General features: G+C 32.4%; 3 protein-coding genes across 4 annotated transcripts in view; 2 read left to right on the forward strand and 1 right to left on the reverse strand.

Moving 5' to 3' along the window:
* Positions 1-23,225, forward strand: part of LOC125826478 (uncharacterized) — a 272,616-nt gene that overhangs the window by 90,064 nt on the left and 159,327 nt on the right. The window contains exon 1 of one of the 2 annotated variants that reach the window (XM_049505833.1): positions 23,003-23,006. The exons of the other annotated variant lie outside the window; for it this stretch is intronic. Coding sequence (XP_049361790.1) covers positions 23,005-23,006 — 2 coding nt within the window. The 5' untranslated portion in view covers positions 23,003-23,004. Of the gene's footprint in view, positions 1-23,002; positions 23,007-23,225 lie in introns of those variants that run through there. 2 annotated transcript variants of the gene reach the window in all.
* LOC125826453 (uncharacterized) lies at positions 61-3,423 on the forward strand. The gene is made up of 3 exons (XM_049505787.1): positions 61-323; positions 418-480; positions 3,089-3,423. The coding sequence occupies exons 1-3, from the start codon at positions 130-132 to the stop codon at positions 3,192-3,194; spliced, it is 363 nt and encodes a 120-aa protein (XP_049361744.1). The 5' UTR covers positions 61-129; the 3' UTR covers positions 3,195-3,423.
* Positions 9,995-17,322, reverse strand: LOC125826144 (ABC transporter B family member 1). Its single transcript, XM_049505462.1, has 10 exons — positions 16,876-17,322; positions 16,713-16,767; positions 16,264-16,439; positions 15,967-16,167; positions 15,626-15,885; positions 15,221-15,537; positions 14,702-14,925; positions 12,704-13,077; positions 11,870-12,584; positions 9,995-11,445 (listed from the first exon to the last, which is right to left on the reverse strand). Exons 1-10 carry the CDS (start codon positions 17,272-17,274, stop codon positions 10,168-10,170), a joined length of 3,999 nt encoding a protein of 1,332 aa, XP_049361419.1. The 5' UTR covers positions 17,275-17,322; the 3' UTR covers positions 9,995-10,167.

Here is a 23,225-nt window from a genome sequence, read left to right on the forward strand (position 1 = left end):
ACCAAAGCGACGCCGTCCAGTATAGAAGTATATATAGATAAATTATCCCCTTAGAAATAGACAATCTAGGGTTTCAAAAAAAAAATTCCCAATCCAATCGGAAAAAACCCTAATTCGCAGAGAGAAAAAATGGGAGGAAAGTGTCCACACAGGAGCGTGAAGAAGCGTAGATACTCTCACAAGCAATTTCGCCGTACAAAATTCCTTGTTAAAGGAGACGATGCTGTTTACGATGATCTGTTAAAGCCGGAGGAGCAACGGAAAGAGTTGCCCGTCGACGAAGATCTTCCCGGAATGGGTCAATACTACTGCATGCACTGCGAGTAAGATAAACTTCGCTGCTTTAATTTTCATGAAGTTTGGTTTTGTTTTTAATTTATAAAAAATGACTTCTTCTTTTTGTGTGTGTGTGTTTAGTCGATATTTTGCAAATGTTTCTGTGAGGGATGAGCATTTCAAGACGAAGAAGCACAGGAAGCGGTAAGATGTTGATTGATTTTAGCTTAATTGTTAAATAATTGGAGAAAAAAATACTTTTTTTTTGTGTAGTTGTTGAGGTAATTATTGATTTCTTACTGCAACAACACCAAACCCACTATAATCTCACAGGTGGGGTCTGGGGAGGGCAGTGCATACTCATACTTGCTCCTGCCTTGTGAAGGCAGAGAGGTTTTTTCCCGATGGATTCCAGGTTCAAGTAAAGCATAATAACAAGTATTGAAAGGAAATACAGTAGTGAAGAAGTCATGCTAAAAATGAAGTAGGAAAGAATAGTAGCAACATCAAATAACACAGTAATTGAAGCAGATGAAACAACAAGCAATTATTGATTTGTTATGGGATGAATTTGTGTGAATAGATTGAAGTTAGGTGAGGATAGTTTCTTCTGATTATTACTGCGAGGTAATGAAGCTTAAATGCTGAGAATTGATGATTTGCTTGGATTTGATTTCCTTGACTTGCTTATAAAAAGCTATTTGTAGGAGACAAAGTAATTGTATTTTGTCTAGAGACTAGTGAGGGTACTGTAGTTGAAGGCAAACTTATGGACTTCAGAAGGATTAGTTGCTAAAAGGTGTTTCAGACTTTCAGTTAGATGTAGGCGTCCTAAGGCTGTGGCATAGCAATCAATGAATTGAGTAAAAGCAATGCAAGTCCTTTAAATTCCAGTAGAAACAAAAATTGTTTGGGTGATACCATTCCATCTGCCTAGGCTTTGGTGGCAAAGTTACCCAGTATTTGTGCGGGTTGGTGGTGGTAGTAGATGCTTGATGAAACAGTTGAGGTGCTTTCAAACTGGCCTGAATCCATCGTTGCAAAAAAGAACTGATGCCTAGTGATATTCCTTCAGTATAAGACATCATTATCCTTAAGAGAATACGAAGTTGGACCGACATGCCCCAAACATTGTAATAGGAAGTAGACCCTCTTTATTTTGATCGGTAAGGAGTAACTTTTGTTATTAAGACACCAACAAAAGGTGATCCTGGGATAGTTATATCCAGAAGGAGACCATTCAAGTTGTAGTAATGAGCTATCCAATCAACATCGGTACCTATCCAATTGTCTTTGGGTGACCTTCTGAATGAGACAATCAGATATGGAAGAAGCTGGAGGAGAGCTTCCAAAGAGTCCAATCAACTTAGGTTGCTATCCATTTCCCAATTATTTTGATTCCTTCTGAAAGTTGATAAGACAGCCATATCCTGTCTATTAAAAAAAGTACAATTGTTTTGCATGTTGTGAAACTGTATAAATTCAGAAAGAACCATGCCTTTTCAGACCAAAAACTTGTTTTCCTACCAGCCCCCTTTTATTGTTGAGTTTTCTTGAAAGAAATCCGACATCGCCTTGATGTGTTTCCAGATACCTTGACCAAGGGAGGGAGGAAAGAAGTACGTTTCGATAAAATTCAACCAATTCCTTAGCAAATTTGGAGCTTCTTAGAGAGCGGGAATATATTATAGCGCTTTTGTCTGTCTATCATAGCATTCCTTATTATAGTATAACAAACAGTAGAATGCAAATTATAATGTCCCACAGAGTCCATTAGGAGTAGAGACAACCTTCTCTAAAATTTATTTTGAACTGACAAACTGGGGAAGGGTGGAAAGCATGCCTGGCAACAACTAAACAAGCTCAAAGCTTTCAAAGGAAACATGGTCCTGGACCATCTTGATTCTTGCATTTTTGCCATCAAATTTTCTGGACAGATATAGGTCAGTGGTCCAACTAACCAGGACCATGAAGTTTAGGGGTCGAGGACCATAGGAGATGTGCTTTTAGGGTTGTGTATTGAAGACTGAAGACCATCTCATCTGCTTGTACTACACAGTATCACATACCTGATAATTTGCTGTTAAACCATTTTGCCAACAAATAGTACCAGCTGATTCTCTAGAGAGTTCAATGTGTGTTAGTTTCAAAGATTGAAGAAGAATAGTGTTATTCTGTTTTGCATTATAGAATAACTTCGAGTAGTGAATTTGGCAGCAGTATTTGCTTAGTGTTCTTTGCAAGTTGCCTTTTTATTCTAGCCTGGTTGTTTTGACTGCATTGGGGCAACAAATGCTAATAGAGGTCATATACATTGTAGAGCCTCTGCAGTCTTACACACTTGCAAGGACAGGGTGAAGGAATAGATTAGCTTTTTGCAAGTGAATGGTGAAAAGAGAACTGGTGCTAATGAATGTGTGAAGTCTTGAACATACAAATTGTGTTTTATTCGTCTATCAGCTTCTCTATTTCCTTTGCATTGTCCTAGTAGGGATTTCTTGGATAATTCAACATGTCTCACATGGTAAATTGGAGGATTTTGTTTCAGAGGTACAACTTAAAACGTTAATGTAACAGAAACATAGGTGTTACAACTTGAAAATGCGACACACTTTATAAGTTGTAAACTGAGATGGTCGGGAACTACATATTCAATTTGTTTTGGCCGTAAATAAATTAGATTTTCTGCTAGAAGCATCCAATTTGAAGTGTATAGGCTCCAAGCATACAAATTTGACTTATGAATTGTGAATCTGTGGCTTTAGTGATTATAGTTGGTAGTCTGAATAGTTTTGTACTTTTGTTTATGCAGTGTGAAAATAATGATGGGCCCTAAACCGCACACCCAACTTGATGCCGACTTAGCTGCTGGAATGGGCATGCCAGATAATGGTCCAAAGCTAATGTCAATGAGTTAGAGCTTCCCTCGTCCTGTTTATAACTCATTTGGCACTGGTAGAGGAATCGTCTCTCTCTCTCTCTCTGTCTCCCAGTATAGTAAGTTTAGAAGATACTTAGCGGAGCGCATTAGCTTGGTGTTTCTTGTTTGGCCAAGATTCACTGGGATGATGCTAGCTAGTGACTGCCTATGTTTTGTTTCTGTTGTATCAAACCACAGATTGCTTAAAGAATCGTCGTCTTTGAATTTATATGCCAATTTATTCAATTTGGATTCGATAGCTTAATGCTGAAAGAGCAGTAATTCATTCAGTTTTTTGGTTGAACCGGAATAATACTTGATCCATCTTACAAAATGTCTCCTATATAAAATTTGTGGATAATCTTGTGAAGTATTGTACTTTTGATAGTAAATTAGATGAAAATAGATTTCCTCCAGAACTACTCTTGTTACAGAATTGTCATTTAACTTTCCAAACATGAAACTGAAATTCATACGAAGTTTTACAATTTTACAAAATTATGAACCTTATAATGAACAAAATAACATGTTTAACTATTAGTTTATTATTGTTAAAGAGTGGACGCTTAGTAATTATTTGGTATTTGTATTGGTGGGAGGAACAAGTACTATGGTAAAATAGTTGAGGTGTACACAACTAATCTTGAATACCACTTTCGAATTTTTTTTGTATGTGGAATAATTTAGTACTTGTGACGGTAGAAGGTAGCAGATATTTTTATGAATAATCTAGGTGTGTGCAACCATAGTAAATAGTGAGTTTGATGTGGAATAATTTAGTACTTGTGACGATAGAATACTCTTATGAATAATTGCGTGCAATCATAGTAATAAGTGAGTGATACTATGGGGGCTAATCCTTTGTTGTGTGTGTTTTATATTAGGTAATGAAATCATTCTAATTATAATCAATTAACAGAAACAATAATCTCATATATAGTATGCCCTAAAGCTTAAAGGTACAAAGTTGGATTAATATTACTATTATTATTTCATTTTTATGTTTGGACCAATTTAAATGTCCCAATTTGGGTACATTAGGCAATGTGTATATCATATACAATTATCTTAGTTTCTTCTAGTTGTATATACACAATGTAAAATGTATTCGTAAGGGTTTGTCATGGAGTGGTAAACATTTTTTCATTTTTAATGAGAAGTCACAATTTTTGAATCTAAATGTGGGACTTTTCGACGTTCGAATTAATTGAATTCAAATGTGGATAACGGATACTAAGTAAAAAATCAATTTAAAAAAGAAATTTAAAGCGAAAAGAAAAAGGTAGTATAAACTACAAAGTAGTAGGACATGAGTGTTAAGATCAGAATACCTACAGAGACACACACGTTATCAAAAGAAGAAGCAAAATATGTGATGGATTTTTCGAGAAATATACAGGATTTGAATCAAAGTTAAATCGTATTTTTCATGCTAGCTTCGCCCTTACAATTAGGACTTTGATTCGATAGTAAAGACGTTACACGTGATTTATGGAACATATGTTACGAGTTCACCTCTATTACAAACAAAGTCAAGTATTTAAGTAAAAATACTCGTGATTTTGTAAATCTCTTTAAATTTCTATTTAATTTTAATTAATTTCAGATTGAAAAGGAATAAATTAAATTGAGGTACCATTAGGTGAAATGAATGAGATATCATGAGTAAAATAGAACTAAAAAACAAAAAAAATTGAAATGAAATGATTTATCAAAACTCATAAGCGGTAAAATAGAACTAAAAAACAAAAAAATTGAAATGAAATGATTTATCAAAACTCATAAGCGCGTGATTGTCAAATCAAACTTCAGACAAAATATTAAAAAATTTCTTGCACAAAACCTAACTTCAGAGTCGTATTCAAGTTTGTAACTTCATTTCCGTAAATTTGAAGTTTATTCTAAAACAACAAATCTTACAACAACGTATATACTTCATTCACGTCTTAAATATCGGTTTTGAAATCAACTATTTGCTCACTTGACCTTTTACATTCGGTCGTAGGGACAGTACACGTGATATGTGTGACGTAGGTCACCAGTTCGAACTCTATTATTATAAACAAAGCCAAATATTTAAGTCGTAGAGAAAGATAGAGGGACGAGTTCATACACTTTCGGAATTCCAAACGTGTACGCCAATTAGAATTATGATGATAAGAAAAAAAACAAATTGTTCAAAATTGCTTTTTACAACACTTTCTGACGCAAAATTTGTTTGTATTTTATGGATTTTTTCTTATTTGGGATTTTAGTGATACATTTGAATAAGTCAAAAACATATGTCCAAAGCTCTCATGATGTATTTTTTTTTCGTTTTATTTTAGATACTATATTTTTTTTATTAATCTTTTTTTAAAATGACACAATTTTTATTTTTATTTTTTAATGAGAAGATTTAATAGTTATACAAATACAATGGTATATTTCAGTTTATAAGTTAAAAAAAAATTATATACACGCAAATATTATGAAACTTTTAAGATTATAAATTTTAAAATGATTTCTTTTGTCATTATTAAATCTCATTTTGACATGATTTTTGTTTTTCTGATTTTTCTTTTCAAAATAATGTATGGTTAATTATATATGAGCTTTAAATTATTTTTAAACTATTATTCTTTTAAGATGAGCTTAGAAAAAGTGAATTTTTCTTTTTCCCACTTTCAAAACTTTTTAGTACTTTTTTTTCAAGTTAGATGTAGAAGCAGATCTAGATTTAAAGTTTATTAATTTTTATAATAATTTGAAGTAATATATAGTGAATATATTCATAGTTAAATATCTATAGATATTTTGTGACTATATATATGTAGAGTTTATGCAACTGTTAATAGATTCTCGTAAATCTATAGATAACATTTTGAATTTATCAGTGATTAAATGTATATTCAAAACGCAATTTCAACTTCTAAATAATCTTCTTCTTTTTTTCAAATATTTTTTTTATGTTCATTATTAAATCTCTGAAAACTAGTACCAGTTGACTACAATAAATTAATTTTCACTTTCAATATAAATTTGTCTTCAACTCTTTGTCTCTTTTTCTTATCTATTATATCTTTATTTCATAATACACAACTTGTTATTCACTTGAATGATTTTATTTCAACTCATATCTGTCATGTTTTGACTTAAGCATTTTGTTCACATAGCCAATTACAAATATATAGGATCCAAATAATGTCATAATGAAATATGCTTTCGGATCGTTTTTAGAATGTATAAAAATAATATTAACTATAGTATCTATTAGTAACGTTGAAATTATTTATTATTCATAATTTGATCTAGTATATTAAGCCGGAACAGATTATTTTTTTTAATTGTAATTTGTAATCTGTAATTTCACTAATATGATGTATAACTAATATATACATTGAAAAACATGACCAAACAAGATATCAAATAATATCAAGGCTAATATATGTATTATTTTCTCTAATACATTCTACAAAGCAACTCCTTTGTGGTCAAGATATATAAGATAGTACACTAAATAAAGGTTCGTTTATTTAACTTCAATTATTAAATTTATTTACAACTACCCCTTGATTCAAGTTTTTTTTTTTTACCAATGTTGGAAAATAATGCCGTTGCCTTCATCATGAAAAAAGCCATAATATAGCATCCCTTTCAACTTTATAAATGCCACATTTTTATGCAACTTTTCACTCCTGCGCCTCCTCCACCACCAAGAAAATAACCCCACTATTATTATTATTAATAATATTCTATTATTATTATTATTATTATTATGTAATAATAGTACTCCAAACAAGTTTTTTGACCTAAATATAAAAATATCTCACATTGTTTGATTTTTGTTTCTTTTTGCTATTAGACTCTTCTTTCAATCCCTTTTTAAGAACGTTTTTCGTTCTGTGTTCAGTATTTATGTTGAGATTCGATTAATTTTGAATTCGCGTATTACATGATTCATATTTGAGGATTGCGCTCCCAATAGAACTTATTTTATTCACAGAGATTTGAATTTAATTATGACATGTTTTAATTTTGTGTAGTTTGATTATAGTATTGTTATTCTATTATTTTTTCTTCCGAAACTGTTTCAATCTTGAGCGGAGGATCTATCGAAAACATGAGTCGCTCTAAGGCAGTAGCGGAGCCAGAATTTTCAATAAGGGGTTCAAAATTTGAAAAAATAGACACACAAAGTTGCCGAAGGGGGTTCGACATCTACTACATATACCTAAAAAATTATTTTAACCGTGTATAAATAATATAATTTTCTTCCGAAGGGGGTTCGGATGAACCCCTAGCAATAAGGTGGCTCTGCCACTGCTTTAAGGTAGAGGTTAGGTCAACATACACTATTTTTATCTTTTTTAGACCTAATTTTATGAGACAATACTGAATATATTATTATTATTATTATTGTATAAAAACTCAATTTTAAAATATCTAATCGAGAATAGAGGAATTTCAACCGTTTTCATTCCATCTCATGAATTATTAGTTGCTTTCTCTTCTTTTTTTAACACTCTTGCGCATGTGGAACCACTCATCACGTGAACCCCTTACATCAATTATGTTGTTTCCTATTCCTCCCCCTTCTTCCACTTCCCATATCACTATCAACCTAGAGAGTGATAGGTGGATTTATCAGTTATATACATTGACAGTATAATAAATAATTTTATATGATCAGTATAATTTTATATGACTAATATAATTTAATTTGTTATAATAAGTTATTTACATATCGTTTATACTAGCGGTTAAGGGTGGATGTTTTAGCATTTGGTCCTTTATGTTATTGGTAAACTTAATTTTTGTGATGATTGATGATTAAATATATTTAACTTTAAATTATTTGGAATGTGCATCTTATATCCATTTGATTGTGAATATGGACAATTTTTGAGAGTTGGTAAATTTTTCTTTGTTTAATTATTCATGTGTTATGTTTAATTTGTGTTGCTATTTCATATTTCAGGATAATATACTTGTATAATCTAAATATAATATATCTCTTACATAAAGGGATCAAAAGCATATATCTTAAATTAATTAAAGATTAAATATGTTGAATTATCTATCACAAGGACCAAAATTAAATTTATCAACAATTGACTGCGCAAATCTCATCGAAAATCTTCGACGTTCAAACAAATCGTACTATCTGAAGACGGTGAATTTTCTAGTGATGATCAGTGTAATTTAACATGTTATAAGTTATGACAAGTTATTTATCATTTATTCTAAGTTATCGGTTAATGTTATTAAATTAAGTTATTTATAATTATTTTAAAAATAATCTAATTATGTAAATATTTTCTATACGCATATCAGTAGATTAAACTTAAACTTTTTGACAATAGATGCTCCTTCTAGGGACACAATCAACATCAAACAGTCCAAAATTGCAAAAAGTAGAATAAAATCATATCTTGGCATGGATTATGACTTATAATCTTGTCTGAAATCCAACACTTTTAGGTCCCATATTTTATTAATCAACACAAACAATTTTTTATGAAAAGTGATCACAGACAAATTTAACAATCTTGATTATTAAGGTTTGTCATAATTAATGTTTGTAACAATTAGTACTAGTAGTAATTAATTAGTAGGGTCTAGTTAGGTTGATTTGGTGGTGAATTGATAGGAGTGGGACACAAAAATAAACATGTCCAAAAATTTGTTCCTTCAAATTAAAGTTAAATATGTAACAATGTATCTTGTTTCAACCATTATGATGAATTTGTCTTGAAATAAAGGGGATGTACTAGGACTTTGTGGCCAAGCACATGACTAAAATCAATCATGTATAGTGTGTCTATTTATCTTTTGACCTTTCACATATTTTATTTATGATCAAAAAATTCATTTGAAGTCGATTTGGATTAAGATGTGTTTGGAAGCATCAAGCAAATGAGTATTTTACAGATAGCCGACAATCACTATTAATTGGTCAATTTGATTCTTTGAAAAAACTCGATGAATTTGGGAGATCGCTTTAGGAGGGAATATGATTATGGATGAATATATTAGATAGTTGGTCGATCACAACCTAACTATACCTATCGTCTTTTCTTTTGGATCAATATCAGTAGTTCATCCAATGATAACTTCTTAGGTTGAACCGGTCTATCCCTATGCCCAAAGCCTTTGAAACTCGAAGATTATGAGTTTGTAACCCTTCTCCACTTAAATACTGAACTTAGTTCACTTGGAGCACAGCTCGAACCTATGATCTAAGGTCATCTTTTGACCCTTTTTTATGAGCATGGTATTTGAGCCATTTTTCGCACTCCTCAATTAATTCGTATCTTTCCACAAGATACCTGTCACCTCACTGCAGCAACAGGTACCAAGAAAACCTATCCATCAAGGCTACAACATATGAGAAAAATCACCTATCTTCTCACATGAAATTTGAACCTGAAACCTCATGATTCTCAACCACTTTATGGAGTGGCTAATAAACATTAGGTACTAAAAAGTCCCCACAAAGAAAGTGAAATGTCCCACTCACCCTTTTTCTTCCTTCCTACATTGTACAACGAAAGAAAAGCAATACGGTGCGTAAAGCATTCTACGTTATCATAGTTCAAGGAAGGCCCTATGATGTAAACAACCTACCCTAATACAAACATTAGTAGTTGCTTTCACAACTCAAACCCGTGACCTATAGGTCACACGAAGAGAATCTATCGTTGCTCAAGTCCCCTTCTACATTGTACTACTACTACTAGATTGAGTTGATTTGGTGTGTTCTCAGAAAAAAAGAATGAAGTTTACTATGACTAAGGGATGAGTATGAGTGAAAAATTGAAGGATAAATATAAATTTTGGATTAATGCACATATAATACTATACTATACTAGAAACAGTGAACAAGAAATTAGCAGTCCAAAAAATAATAAGGGTGTTACACAAGGTATACTCCTTTTTTTTTCTACTGGTATTTTTTTTCATTTTGAGCTTCAATTCGCGTTTTCTTCTCAATCTTGATCTTCCTTAGGACGCGAGGAAGACGTTGATCCTGTTGCCATATTCACAGCTTCTCCGTGTGTAAATCGTTGTAGTTGTATCATACGCGCATAAATACCATCTGAGTAGTTTTTCAACAGATGAGAATGAGAACCTTGTTCTGCTACTTTCCCATCGTCTATGACCGCGATCACATGTGCATTTCTGATTGTAGATAGCCTATGTGCAACAACAATAGTGGTCTTACCAGCACAAGCGCGATCCAATGCTTCTTGTACACATCTTTCAGACTCTGCATCGAGTGCACTTGTTGCTTCATCTAGCAGCATTAGCTCTGCTTTCCTTAGGAAAGCACGAGCAATGGCGATTCTTTGCTTTTGTCCACCAGACAATTGAACTCCCCTTTCTCCGACGAATGTTTTGTACCCGTCAGGCAATGCAGATATGAACTTGTGGGCGTTTGCCAAGGTTGCTGCTTCGGTTATCTCAGCCTCAGTTGCTGATTCATGTCCATACGCAATGTTTTCATAGATGGTGGTAGCAAAGAGGCAAGGTTCTTGTGGCACTACAGCAATGTGTCTTCTCAAGGATTTAAGGTTGTACTTACGAATATCCTTGCCATCGATGATGACACGTCCAGATGATGGCTCGTAGAACCGCTCTATAAGTGAAATGACTGAGCTCTTTCCACATCCACTTGGTCCAACAAGAGCAAGAGTCTTTCCAGCTCGAGCACGAAGATTCAAATCACGGAAAATTGACACGTCGGGTCTAGTGGGATATGAGAAGTCTACATGCTTAAATTCCACTTCACCACGAAGACGATCAGGGACAGCGGTGGCATCTGGATCATCCGGCTCAACTTCTGTTTTACGGTCAAGGAGTTCGAAAACAGAACGCATTGCTCTGCCACCCTTGATGAAGTCAGGGGCTAAGGTCAATGTTTCGGCTGCACCATTAGCAGAAACCATGAGCACCATGAAAACACGGATCGTCTTCGAGAAGTCAGAGATCCCGTGCTTGACAAGCCAGGAGGCATACCAAAGGCCAAGGGCATAGGAAGCATAAAGCAAAAATTGAGCAATCCCATAACCACTTCCCGCAATCTGTCCCTTCCAGAAGCAACGCCTAAGCGGAGTTTGGAGGCTGGAGTCGAAAAGATTGACTATTTTCGTCTCCGAATTAAAGGCAGCAACTGTTCTTACATTAGCTACAGCTTCTCCAGCAAGTTGAGTGGCTTTGGCATGAGCAGCTTCCAAGTCTCCTGAGAATCCCTTCATGAACATTTTCTGTTGGGAGATACAAATAATTCAGCACACAAAGAACATATAATCTAAAATGGAAGTGTCTTAATGAATCTCCGTCCCAATTTATGTGAACGTGTTTGACTAGGAATGGAGTTTAAGAAATGAAACGAAGACTTATAAAACTTGTAGTCTAAAATAAGTAATAGATATTTCTGTGCCTATATATCATCTCACTAAGGGTAGAATGAGAATTTAAAGTCAAATTGTCACTAAATATAAAAAGGAGTTATCCTTTTTTTTCGACTGACCAAAAAGGAGGGAATGTCACATAAATTGGGACGGAAGAGTATACAGAAACAGGAAGTGTCTTGATGAATTAGACATTGATCTTTTTTATTGATAAACCTGTTAACTGATAAATTAACATGTTGTGGGACTCAATTTGAGTTTCCATGAACTCACTCACCTGTAAAACTGTTGCTGCAACGACCACGGGGAAGACCCCAATGAGGACAAGGGCCAGACGCCACTGCAATACGAATCCTGCAGTGCACGCGACTAGCATGAGAGCTGAGTTCTGCATAATGACGGAGATTCTATCCCCGATGGCTGACCTAACATTGTTGGCATCCAGAGAGAGCCTAGCTGCAATTCTTGAACTATCGTTCTCTTCCTGATCGAACCACGCCATTTCCATTTTAAGCACTGCTGCCAGCATTTTCTCTCTCACCCGTTTTGTCAAATTCTCCCCCACTACATCCCAGTAGTAATGCTGTAGAGTGTTGAAAATGAGTGCAGCTGATGAAACTCCAATCAAAAGATAACAGTATTTCGCAATTTGTTCGCTCATGTAAGCATGATCCGGATTGTAGTACACGCTAAGAACAGCACTCAAGACGTATGCAAAGAAAGCACTAAGTGAACCACAGATGACAGAGCCTATAGAACCAATTAAAGCATAAGTCCACTCAGGAGAGTTCATTTTTGCAAGCCGGCCAAACGAACTAGCTTGGTCCTTGAATGCAAGCTTTTCATTTCGGTAATTAGAATATGCAGCATCAAGGGAGAGGCTGAAGTCCGAGGTAGAAAAGTCAGACAACCGGCGGGAGTATGGTGATCGACCGTAGGAAGAGTTTCTAGTGATGATTGGTGAGCTTACAGAGTTCCTTGCACTCGAGGGCCTGTGGAGAAAAAAGTTGAAGAGCATTAAGAAACAATCAGCTCACGTATAAGCAACAGCTGCGAGTTTTATGATTCTCGTCTTTAGGATAAGGTGTCATTATTATTTGGATAACTATACCTTGCACTGCTCTTTCTGGCATTACTAAGAGCGGTTTCATGAGCTGCTTCTTGCATTTTGATGAGCTTGGCATACATACCATTCTCTCCTTTACTCATAAGCTCATCATGGCTTCCAATCTCCGAGACACTGCCTTGTTGTAGTACCGCCACCAGGTCAGCCTTCCGGATAGTAGACAACCGATGAGCAATCACAAGAGTCGTTCGTCCGATCATGAACCTGTCTAGAGCCTCCTGCACTAGTTTTTCTGATTCAGAATCTAAAGCACTAGTTGCCTCATCTAAAAGAAGGATGGCCGGGTTTTTAAGCATGGCCCTTGCTATAGCAATCCTCTGCTTCTGTCCACCCGATAATTGTAATCCTCTCTCCCCTACCTGCAATGTCCAAACACACATTTTCACATTCTATAGGTCTAACTTGAAACATGTACCCCATGATTTACTAAATAGTAATACACTTTAAAGAAAAACGATGAACGTTAATCACAGAAATAATGACTATGATTCATGCCACACCCGTCCATCATAAGGCTCGATAGAGGCAACATACTCATCAAAATTAATTAATATCTTACGTCATACATGTTGCAGCTCAAATTTCATTTTACTCTCAGATTAACAAATAAAAGTTCGATATCTGACTACAAAGTAACATCTCATAGACAAATCAAGTAAAACTAATGATCACAGTCCAGTAACTATCTCCAGCTTTCATCAACTTGTCCCTTTGTTACACTTTCCATTCAATTATATTTTTTAATCGATCCAACGAAATGCACCCCCCGCCCCGCCCTCTTATATCTTGTGAGCACAATAAATTCCAACTAAGTATGTATTTGACTTTGTATGTATATCATGCTTATTATAATCCTACCGATAACCCTACATGTTTTTCCTCAAATTTTAAAAAAAAATTCTAATGCATTAATCTTCTAGTGTCAACCCTCCAACTACTAACATTACAAACAAAGTCTTTTGTTCTCACATGAATAGATAAAATAAAATTTGTTCCTGCACATGCATTGTTGACTGAAAACCCCATGTTACCTATTTCTTAAATGAAATGACCAGTCCCCTACACATTGACTTCATTAAAATAATGTTAGGTTTGTTTGTTGACCAAACAAAACAATTTAGATGAAGAAGAAAAAAAAAGCATCTTTGTAAATAATTTACAGTTAAATGTACCTTAAAGCTATAGAAATTTGACCATTCAACACAACCAATGAATTTGGCTTTGCCTAAGGCTAAAGTCATCCTTTAGATTAAAAAAAAAAACTTTGCCTTTGACTAAGGAAACCCTTTTGATACATGATAGTACATGTCTGTTGCTCGGACTCTCGAAAAAATTTGTCGTAGTCGTGTCAGATCCTTCAAAATGCACTACTTTTGGAGGATCTGATATGCATCCGACAACATTTTTGAAAAAGTCCAAGAAACTTAATAGGTTTGCATCAATCTTTGTAGTATCCCTAGTGGTCCCACTTGGACCAAGATAAATGCCAAACTAGATTTTAGTTATATTTATTTTAGAGCTTAGACACTCTCTACCATCAAACCTTATATCCAATCCATCTTCCATAAACTTAGTGGGACCAGCATGAGTGATATTATATGGTCACATATTAAATAGCATATGGAATGTACAAGAAATTTTTAACATTTAATGATACATCTGCTAAATCTTTATTAATGCAGCATAATTGGTTGAATCTAAAGTAGCTATATGTCTATTTGGTAAATACTCCCTCAGTTTCAATTTGTTTATCTTACTTTCATTTTAAGTCCGTTTCAAAGAGATAGTATCTTCCCTTTTTGGCGACTATTTAATTCTAACTTCCCACATGGCATATTTAAAACCACAAGATTAAAGGATATTTTGGTACATTCCACATATCATTACTTCAAGACAACAAGATTCAAAAGTTTTACTTGCTTTCTTGAACTTCGTACCAAGTCAAAACCAGACAAACAAATTGTAATTTTTTAGTTAGCTAACCTGAGTATCAAAACCATCAGGAAGTTTGATTACGAAAGAATGGGCATTGGCAACTCTAGCAGCTTCTTCGATCTCGATTTGTGTTGCATCTGGCCTTCCTAATAGTATGTTTTCTTTGATGCTTGTTGCGAAAAGTGCTGGTTCTTGGCTTACAAGGCCAATTTGCTGCCTTAGCCATTTCAATTTCAGTGTCTTTATGTCATTTCCATCAAGCATAAGTTGTCCTGCATAAAGACTAATTATTAGCTTGAGATGTTCATACATTAAATATGTCGCTCAAACTCTCCGAAATTGTTGTCGCGCCAATGTTGGATTCTCCAAAATGCCCTACTTTTGGAGTATCCGGCATGCATTTTGAAGAGTCCGAGCAACATAGCATGATAACTAAACATGTCTCCACATAAACACATGGACTTAATGAAATTCACTTTCAACTGCCAGACATTTCATTAAAGTTGCCCATCACATTGCTAATATTGAATTCAATAATGAAGAGTAATTGGTGCAAAGTTGTGCTACCTGAGGTGGGATCATAAAATCTTTCGATAAGGGATACCACAGTGCTTTTCCCCGAACCACTGCTTCCGACTAAAGCGATGGTCTTTCCAGCCGGAACAACGAGGTTGAAATTGTTGAGAATCTTGATTTCAGGCCTTGAAGGATAAGAGAACTCGACATTCTTAAGCTCTAGCTGGCCACTAACAGTGTCTAACTCCAACCCCGTCTTGGCATTTCTGTCGACGCTTGGCTTATGATCGATAATCCGGAAAATCTTGGCAGCTGCAACTCTAGCTTTTGCAAATGCAGTCATGCTAGGGGCAGATTGTCCCAATGCCCTATCAAATGAAGGAGAAATATTTAAGCAACTATAACTTCTTCTAATAAAAAAAATCGACATATTTACGAACAAAGCTTAGTACTCACAATCCACCAATCATGACTGCAAACATTGTTGCTATGGCAAGTCCTCCATTGGTGAAATGATGTCTAACTAAATAGCCCCCATACCATAAAAGAAGAGCATAACAACAGAAAACAGTAAAATATGTAGCTCCAAGTCCTAATCCTTTTGAAAATCCACTCTTATATCCAATCTTTTGAGAAACTCGAAGTGCTGCTGTGTATGCTTGCAATGCTTTTGCCTCACCAACAAACGCCAATACCGTCCGAATTTGAACTACTGTCTGTAAATTAGCTTCACTTCAGCAAATCAAGTAGCAAAAAAAACATCTTAATTTCACAAAATTTGTACAATTTTTTCTTACCTGTTCAACAATGTTCCCTGCCTGTGAAAGTGCTTCCTGACTTTGACTTGACAATTTGGCTGATGTCATAGTGTAGATAGCACCAATTACAGCAATAAGTGGAACTACAGCAAGAGTAACTAGAGCTAATTGCCATACTGCTGTAAATCCCACCACAAATCCAGACAAAAATGTAGCCATATAATGAATGAAATTGCCCAACTGCGATAAAACACAAGACAAAAAGCTTATCAGATCTTTAAACTACACACCCTTTTTCCCAAAAAGAAAACAAAAAAGTTCATCTAGTATGTTCACCTTCTCACTAATGGCATCTTGGACCACTACAGCATCAGTGTTAATTGCAGAAACAACATCAGAAGTTCTAACTTCAGTATCAAAATATTGAATATCTTGGTTCAAAGCAGCCTCTAAGTATTTGATCCTCATCTTTGTTGTTTGTCTCTCACCAGTCCACATCCAGCATGATATCTCTGGCAAACCATTACCAAAATCCAATTCCACATCAACAAAGAATCCTCAAAACCAATTCTTGAAAGCAAAAAAGATTCAATTTTTATGAAGTTCCCAATTCTTGAAATCAAAAAGATTCAATTTTTATGAAGTTCCTAATTCTTGAAATCAAAAAAGATTCAATTTTTATGAAGTTCCCAGTTCTTGAAATAAAAAAAGATTCAATTTTTATGAAGTTCCTAATTCTTGAAATAAAAAAAAGATTCAATTTTTATGAAGTTTTTTTTCTTTACCTGCCCATGAAGATGCCCATATTGCAGCACCCACCACAAGAAAGTAAAATGCATACTGCATAACACAAGAAAAACACAAAACATTATCAAGAAACTAAATTTAACTATAGCTTACTTTTTCACTTTCACTCAACTAGTGAAAATTTGATGTCTCTTTTCTTACCTTTAAAACTTCTTGAGTCATCTTATCAACATCATTAGCATAAGAGCCAAAAGAATTAACAAGATCAGCAAAGAATCTAAGAAACAAAGGCAAAGAACATCCATGGACAAAAGCACCAAGTGAACCAATTATCATTAGTACACAATCCAAACCATCAGCAAATCTAAAAAGTTCACCAAAACCAACTGCTGGTGGTGGACTACTTGGCTTCTCCACATCACCCCCTTCTTCTTTTTTAACCTCCATTCTTGTTTCTTGAAATTGATGACTATTTGTTGTTGTTGTTGTTGTTGTGGGGGTGTTTGAATTTTTGTCTTCAGAGACAACAAGTTCAACACCTTGCATTTCAGACCATTTCCAATGTTCAATGGTTTTTATCTCCTCAGAATCTTGTGACATTGCTTTGCAAAATGAAAACTTACAAAACACACCCACACTATGTAGTTCTTTTTTTGCTTTTCCACCCCCACCCTACCCCCACTCCACATACACTACTTTTTAAATAATTTTTCTTGTTTCTTACTCCAATTTTTTTTTTCTTTTTACTATTCCTAGTCATATTTTTCTACTTCACCATTGACTTTGATTTGGAAAAAATTGATCTTCTTTTTTTACTGTATGTACTTTTTTAGCATTGGAGTAAGGGGATGGCTTCCTGTTTTTTTTTTTTTACTATTTTAGTTACTAAAATAGGAAGGTTGGATATGATTGAATTACTCGGATGGTAAGTATTTATCATTTTTAATTCAAAAGTTGAAAGTTTGAATTTTTATCGATTAAAAAATAATAGAAATAGTCAAAGATGTTATCGAACTATGCAAAATAACGTAACTTTTACTCTGATAAAAATTGAGTACCGATTTGAATCGTGAAAACAGTGAGTTATAAATAAAGTTTGAAAGGTTGAAATTTTGATGATTATATTATCTTTTACCCAATACTACTTGCATTAACGAAGATGGTCTATATCACACTTTTCTGCTTGCAATTTTCTTCGGATCACGCATGAAACAAAATATTTTGTGCACCTTATTATCTTTTTAAAATAACTTTTTTTAGTATGATATATATACAAACACTCAAACTTCATCTTAATCCGTAAATGTAAGTAAGTATTTTAATTTTGAGAGTACATATTACATTAATTTAATCTCAACTGACATAGACAAACGTGACACATAAATTTCGAAGATATTTAACTAGATAATTATTTTGTAAAAAATAAAAATAAAAAATTGACAGATGATGAGAGCAGCCTATAGAAAGAGAGAGTGTGTGTGAACTTAAGCATCCGACAAGAAATACTGTGTGTAAACTGAAGATTGGTTTTTCTTGACCAGAAAAAAACATATAGTTTCAAATTTGGCGGTGGTTAAAAAAATTAAATTATAATTAAAATATTTTTATAAGAATTTTTTTTGTTTGTTTTTTCTGAACATTAATTAACAATCTACTATCATTTTCACACATTAGAAATGCATATATGTAGTTAATATTGGAGTACTATTTTTTAACTTTGAGGGAACTGTTTGATTTTTTTTACTACTTTGTAATGGTAATTAATATTGTAAAAATAAAATTATGTTTTTTTGCATTGATAGTACAATAAATTTTTTAAATATAATTAATTAGTTTTTAAATGTGTAAATCAATAATTCAAATCACATTAAAAGATGAGGCATTTCTTGTGTGTGTAAATCAATTAACATTTTATATATATTATATCTAAATTCATAGTTATAAAAATACAATAAATTTATTTAAAATTATCAGACTTAAATCTTAAATTAGTCTCTATCAATATATAAAACTGGATTTTTTCATATTTATGGAATAATATTCCTTCTTTTATTTAGAGCTCTTCTTAATTAATGGTCAAAGCACCATTTTAGCCCATTTTTATTTGTTTCTATATATGGAGTAGTTTACCATAACGAGTATAGTAATATTGTATTACTTTCTCTGTTCACTTTTATTTATACTTAACAAATTTAAAAATAAAATATAATTATTAAGTGTTTTAATACAATATCAATAGTAATTGATGTTTACTTTTATGTCTTGTTAAAAAATGATTAATAAAAACAAATTATTAATATGATGAATATAAGTAAAAATAAAGATGAGTAATTGTTTGACTTTTTTTTTTTTTGGAGTCAATTCACTTGGCTGCTTTTCCCCAAAATGAAAAAAAATAAAAATCTTGGATGATGGAAATGTGTAATTATATGTACATGTTAGTATTAAATTCCCCCTAATTAGGGTCAAATTTAAATTACATAAGAATGCATATAACTTCTTTTTGTTTCCTGTAATTGTGCTATTTGGGAATTTTTTTCAAAAATATTTTAATTAATTTTATGAGATGAAAATAAATTATATAATATTTTATTTCTATTGAGATTTAAACATTAACTTCATAATTCTCGACCTACTTCGTTAACTGGTCATTTACAAAAAAGTTTTTTCCACCTTAGTTGGTGAATAAAATTCCCCAAAGTTGAATACAACTAATGATTGTGTTACAGACATTAAAAAAAAAAAAAGAGTTGGATCTAATGAAATTTCCACTACATTTTTTGTCCAAATTCCTTCATCTTTAAGCTTCTTTTTTTTTTTTTTGTCAGATTAACACCACATACTTCCACCAATATCATTTTAGTACCTTCAAAAATAAATAAAAGTTAATAATGACTTTTAATTGGCTTAATATAAGATACCATTAGGTATATTTTTGCTAACACTTGTCAGAAAATCACCAAAAAATCTGCAGAATCCTTTTTTTTTTTTTTTTCATACTTTAAGGAAAGCCAAAAATAAATTTTTAAAAAAATGACAGCAAATTTGTTGGATTCAAGAATTCTGATAACCAATAGTAGTATTGTACTGAAAATTAGTTAATAATTAAAAAAAGAAGAAAGTTAAATGGGATTTTATTACTCTCGATTTGAGTTCATGTGACATACTTTTCTTTTAACAGACAAACTTCCCTATAATGATGTTATTGCGGTTGATATTGAGAAGTGTTGTTACAAAAATCATATAATATAACATAAGATGAAATCAATTTTAAAAAATTTCGAATTGTTATAGAAAATGATCGTCATAGAAAGGTCAGACTAGGTACATATGAATCACTAACGACATCGTTTGTCTGTTGAAGTATACCTTTTGTACAAAAAGAAATTATTCCAAATATAGTACCGTTAAACTTCTCTATAACGAAGTCATTTGTCCAAATACTTCCGGCAGCTATTGTCACGTTGTTACAAATAACATATCATAGAACTTAATGTAAAATCGATTTCAAAGAAAATCAAGTTATAGTGATATGTTATTATAGAAAATAATTATTAATGAGAGATTTAAAAATAATTAATCTTATACTTTCTATTTCACCTTTGATGAGAAGGTTTTATAATTATACATAATGTTTATTGCCACAAGATTCTAAATCTTTAGATACGTAAATATCATCACATCTTAAATCCATGAATTTTAGAAGTTTAATTTCTTTTTTATACCTGAGTTATTTCAGATATTACATTTTTTTTAATGTCCAAACACTTATTTAAAAATTTTAAAGTACAATAATAAGGTCTTCTTGGAATATTTTTCTTATTTATTTAAAGAAAGAAAGTCAGTAACTCAGCTTTGTTTTTATTTATTTATTTTTTAGCTAAAAACATGAGTAAAGTAAACTGTGTATCTGACTTGTACTGCAAATTCTTTCAGGTTTGTAGCTTTGCTTATGTCAGTTTATTATTGTTTTTTTAATTAAAAAATATTGAAAGAAAAAAAATAGGAATATAAATTTTAATGAGTTCAGTATTTTTGCAGGCTTTAATTTTCTTTACTTTCTGCAAGTCCCTTCACAACAAAGGCTTCTTTTGTCTGTTAATTTTCCCTTTTGACCATTATGTTGTTTTACCAAAAGCCCCTCTTTCTTCTTCTTATCGAAATTTGAGTCGAAAGTCTATCGAAAATAATGTTTTTATCTTTATGAGGTAGGAATAAGGTAGTGTATATGTTTTATTGTTTTTAGATTCCGCCAATAAATTTTTACTAGATATGTTATTATTATACTCATGTTAGAAATATAAAAACTAATTGGAGAAAAAAGCTTAGCAAATGTTACATTATGTTAATTTTGAGTTCTGAGTTATGATAATTTACAGCCAAAATGAGACTTTCCATCGATATTTAGATTAGTCAGACCCCAAAATGATTACTAAGCCAAAGTAATGTAAGGTGTTCCCAATTCATTAGTCGGTTTTTTTTTTTGTTAAAGCGAAATTCAAATCGATTTAGGCTATTTAGATTTGTTTATCAGTTAAGATCAATTTTTTACCGAATATTTTTGTGCATGTGTATGTTTTATGTGTGCATATTTTTGTACACACATTTTCTAATTGAATCTTTGAAGCGAAGTTTTAGATGGCAACAATAAAATTCAATAGGTCATAAGTTTAAACCGTAAAAGTAATAATACTTGTATTATAATAAACTGTCTACATTACATTTCTTATAATACAATCGTTTACCTGATTCTGTTCATGTAGAATTTTATCATATATGTTACTTGACCAATAATAAGAATATTAATTTCGATGGGACCTCGATTCAAGTAAACATATCAAAAATAGTAAGAAAATGTATATCAACAAATAAGTTTAAGTAAAAAAAAACACAGAACTCACAAGTTGTTCATTTTCTCTGGCTAGTTAAAAATAAAAAGAAAAATAAATCTAATGTTTCTGACTAATTATTTTAGGTGAAAAAATAATGTGTTCTTTAGCATTAATGATAACTGACAAAGTGTTAAACATAGTTATTACATATCACTATCCTATTGTTTTTTCGAAAAAGGGTCAAAATTGCCTCCGAACTATATGAAATAGATCATTTATACCCTTCGTTATATTTTGGGATCAAAAATGCCCCTGCTGTTATCCTAAGAGACCACAAATACCCTCAAGAGTTAACACCCCAAATTTTTGTTGACGTGGCAAGCCACGTGGGACTAATCCTTCCACCTAAGCGTTGCCAACTAGGATTCACTACAAAAGAACTAGACCTTTAGCGGCAACAACAGTCGCCACAAAAGCCCAAAAAATCGTCACTAAAAGTTTTTAACATTAAACTCTAATTTTGTGTTTTTTTCTTCGTTGTTTTTAAAAAACCAAATATGACATCGATTAAGTAAGAGTTTGAAGACATTATATGTTTTATTTTTATGTCATATGTAAATGTATAAAATGTACAATGATGCATTATATATATATAGTAGGAGATTTGAATCGAGAAGTAATTTTGATTATTTTTCGTAATAATATTGGATATTTTTAATATGGATATTGCAAGTTATTTATTTTAGAAAATTAGGTCACAATCGAAAATTAATTATCATAGTTTTTTGTTGAAAAAATAGGTTTTACTAGCGAATGGTTGTTGGAGCCTTAGTCGCCACTAAAAATCACTCATAACCTTTAGTGGCAATATTTTGGGATTTTGTGGCGACTTTGTCGCCACTAAAAGTCAAGTTCTTTTGTAGTGAATCTTAGTTGGCAATGCTTAGGTGGAGGGATTAGTTCCATGTGGCTTGCCATGTCACTAAAAAGTTGGGGTGTTAACTCTTGAGGGTATTTGTGGTCTCCTGGGATAACTGCGGGGGTATTTTTGATCCCAAAATGTAATGGAGGGTATAAGTGGTCTATTTCGCATAGTTCAAGGGCAATTTTGACCCTTTTCCGTTGTTTTTTTAAAAACTTTTTCATGTTCGAAGCTAAATTCAAATCGCAAATTACAGGACTCTTCCAATAAGATATTTTTTGTATCAGAGTTCGAATTCAAAAATCTATAATTAAAGGTGAAATAATTTTATCACTGTACTATAACTCATGTAGAATTTTATCATATATGTTACTTGACCAATAATAAGAATATTAATTTCGATTGGACCTCGATTCAAGTAAACATATAAAAAATAGTAAGAAAATGTATATCAATAAATAAGTTTAAGTAAAAAAAAAAACAGAGAACTCACAAGTTGTTCATTTTCTCTGGCTAGTTAAAAATACAAAGAAAAAAAAATCTAATGTTTCTGACTAATTATTTTAGGCGAAAAAAATAATGTGTTCTTTAGCATTAATGATAACTGACAAAGTGTTAAACATAGTTATTGCATATCACTATCCTATTGTTTTTTAAAAAAACTTTTTGGTGTTCGAAGCTAAATTCAAATCGCAAATTACAGGACTCTTTCAATAAGATATTTTTTGTATCAGAGTTCGAATTCAAAAATCTATAACTAAAGGTGAAATAATTTTATCACTGTACTATAACTCATG

Source organism: Solanum verrucosum, unplaced genomic scaffold (assembly GCF_900185275.1).
Source record: "Solanum verrucosum unplaced genomic scaffold, falcon-dt-bn FXZP01000125.1, whole genome shotgun sequence".
Classification (NCBI taxonomy): Eukaryota; Viridiplantae; Streptophyta; class Magnoliopsida; order Solanales; family Solanaceae; genus Solanum; species Solanum verrucosum.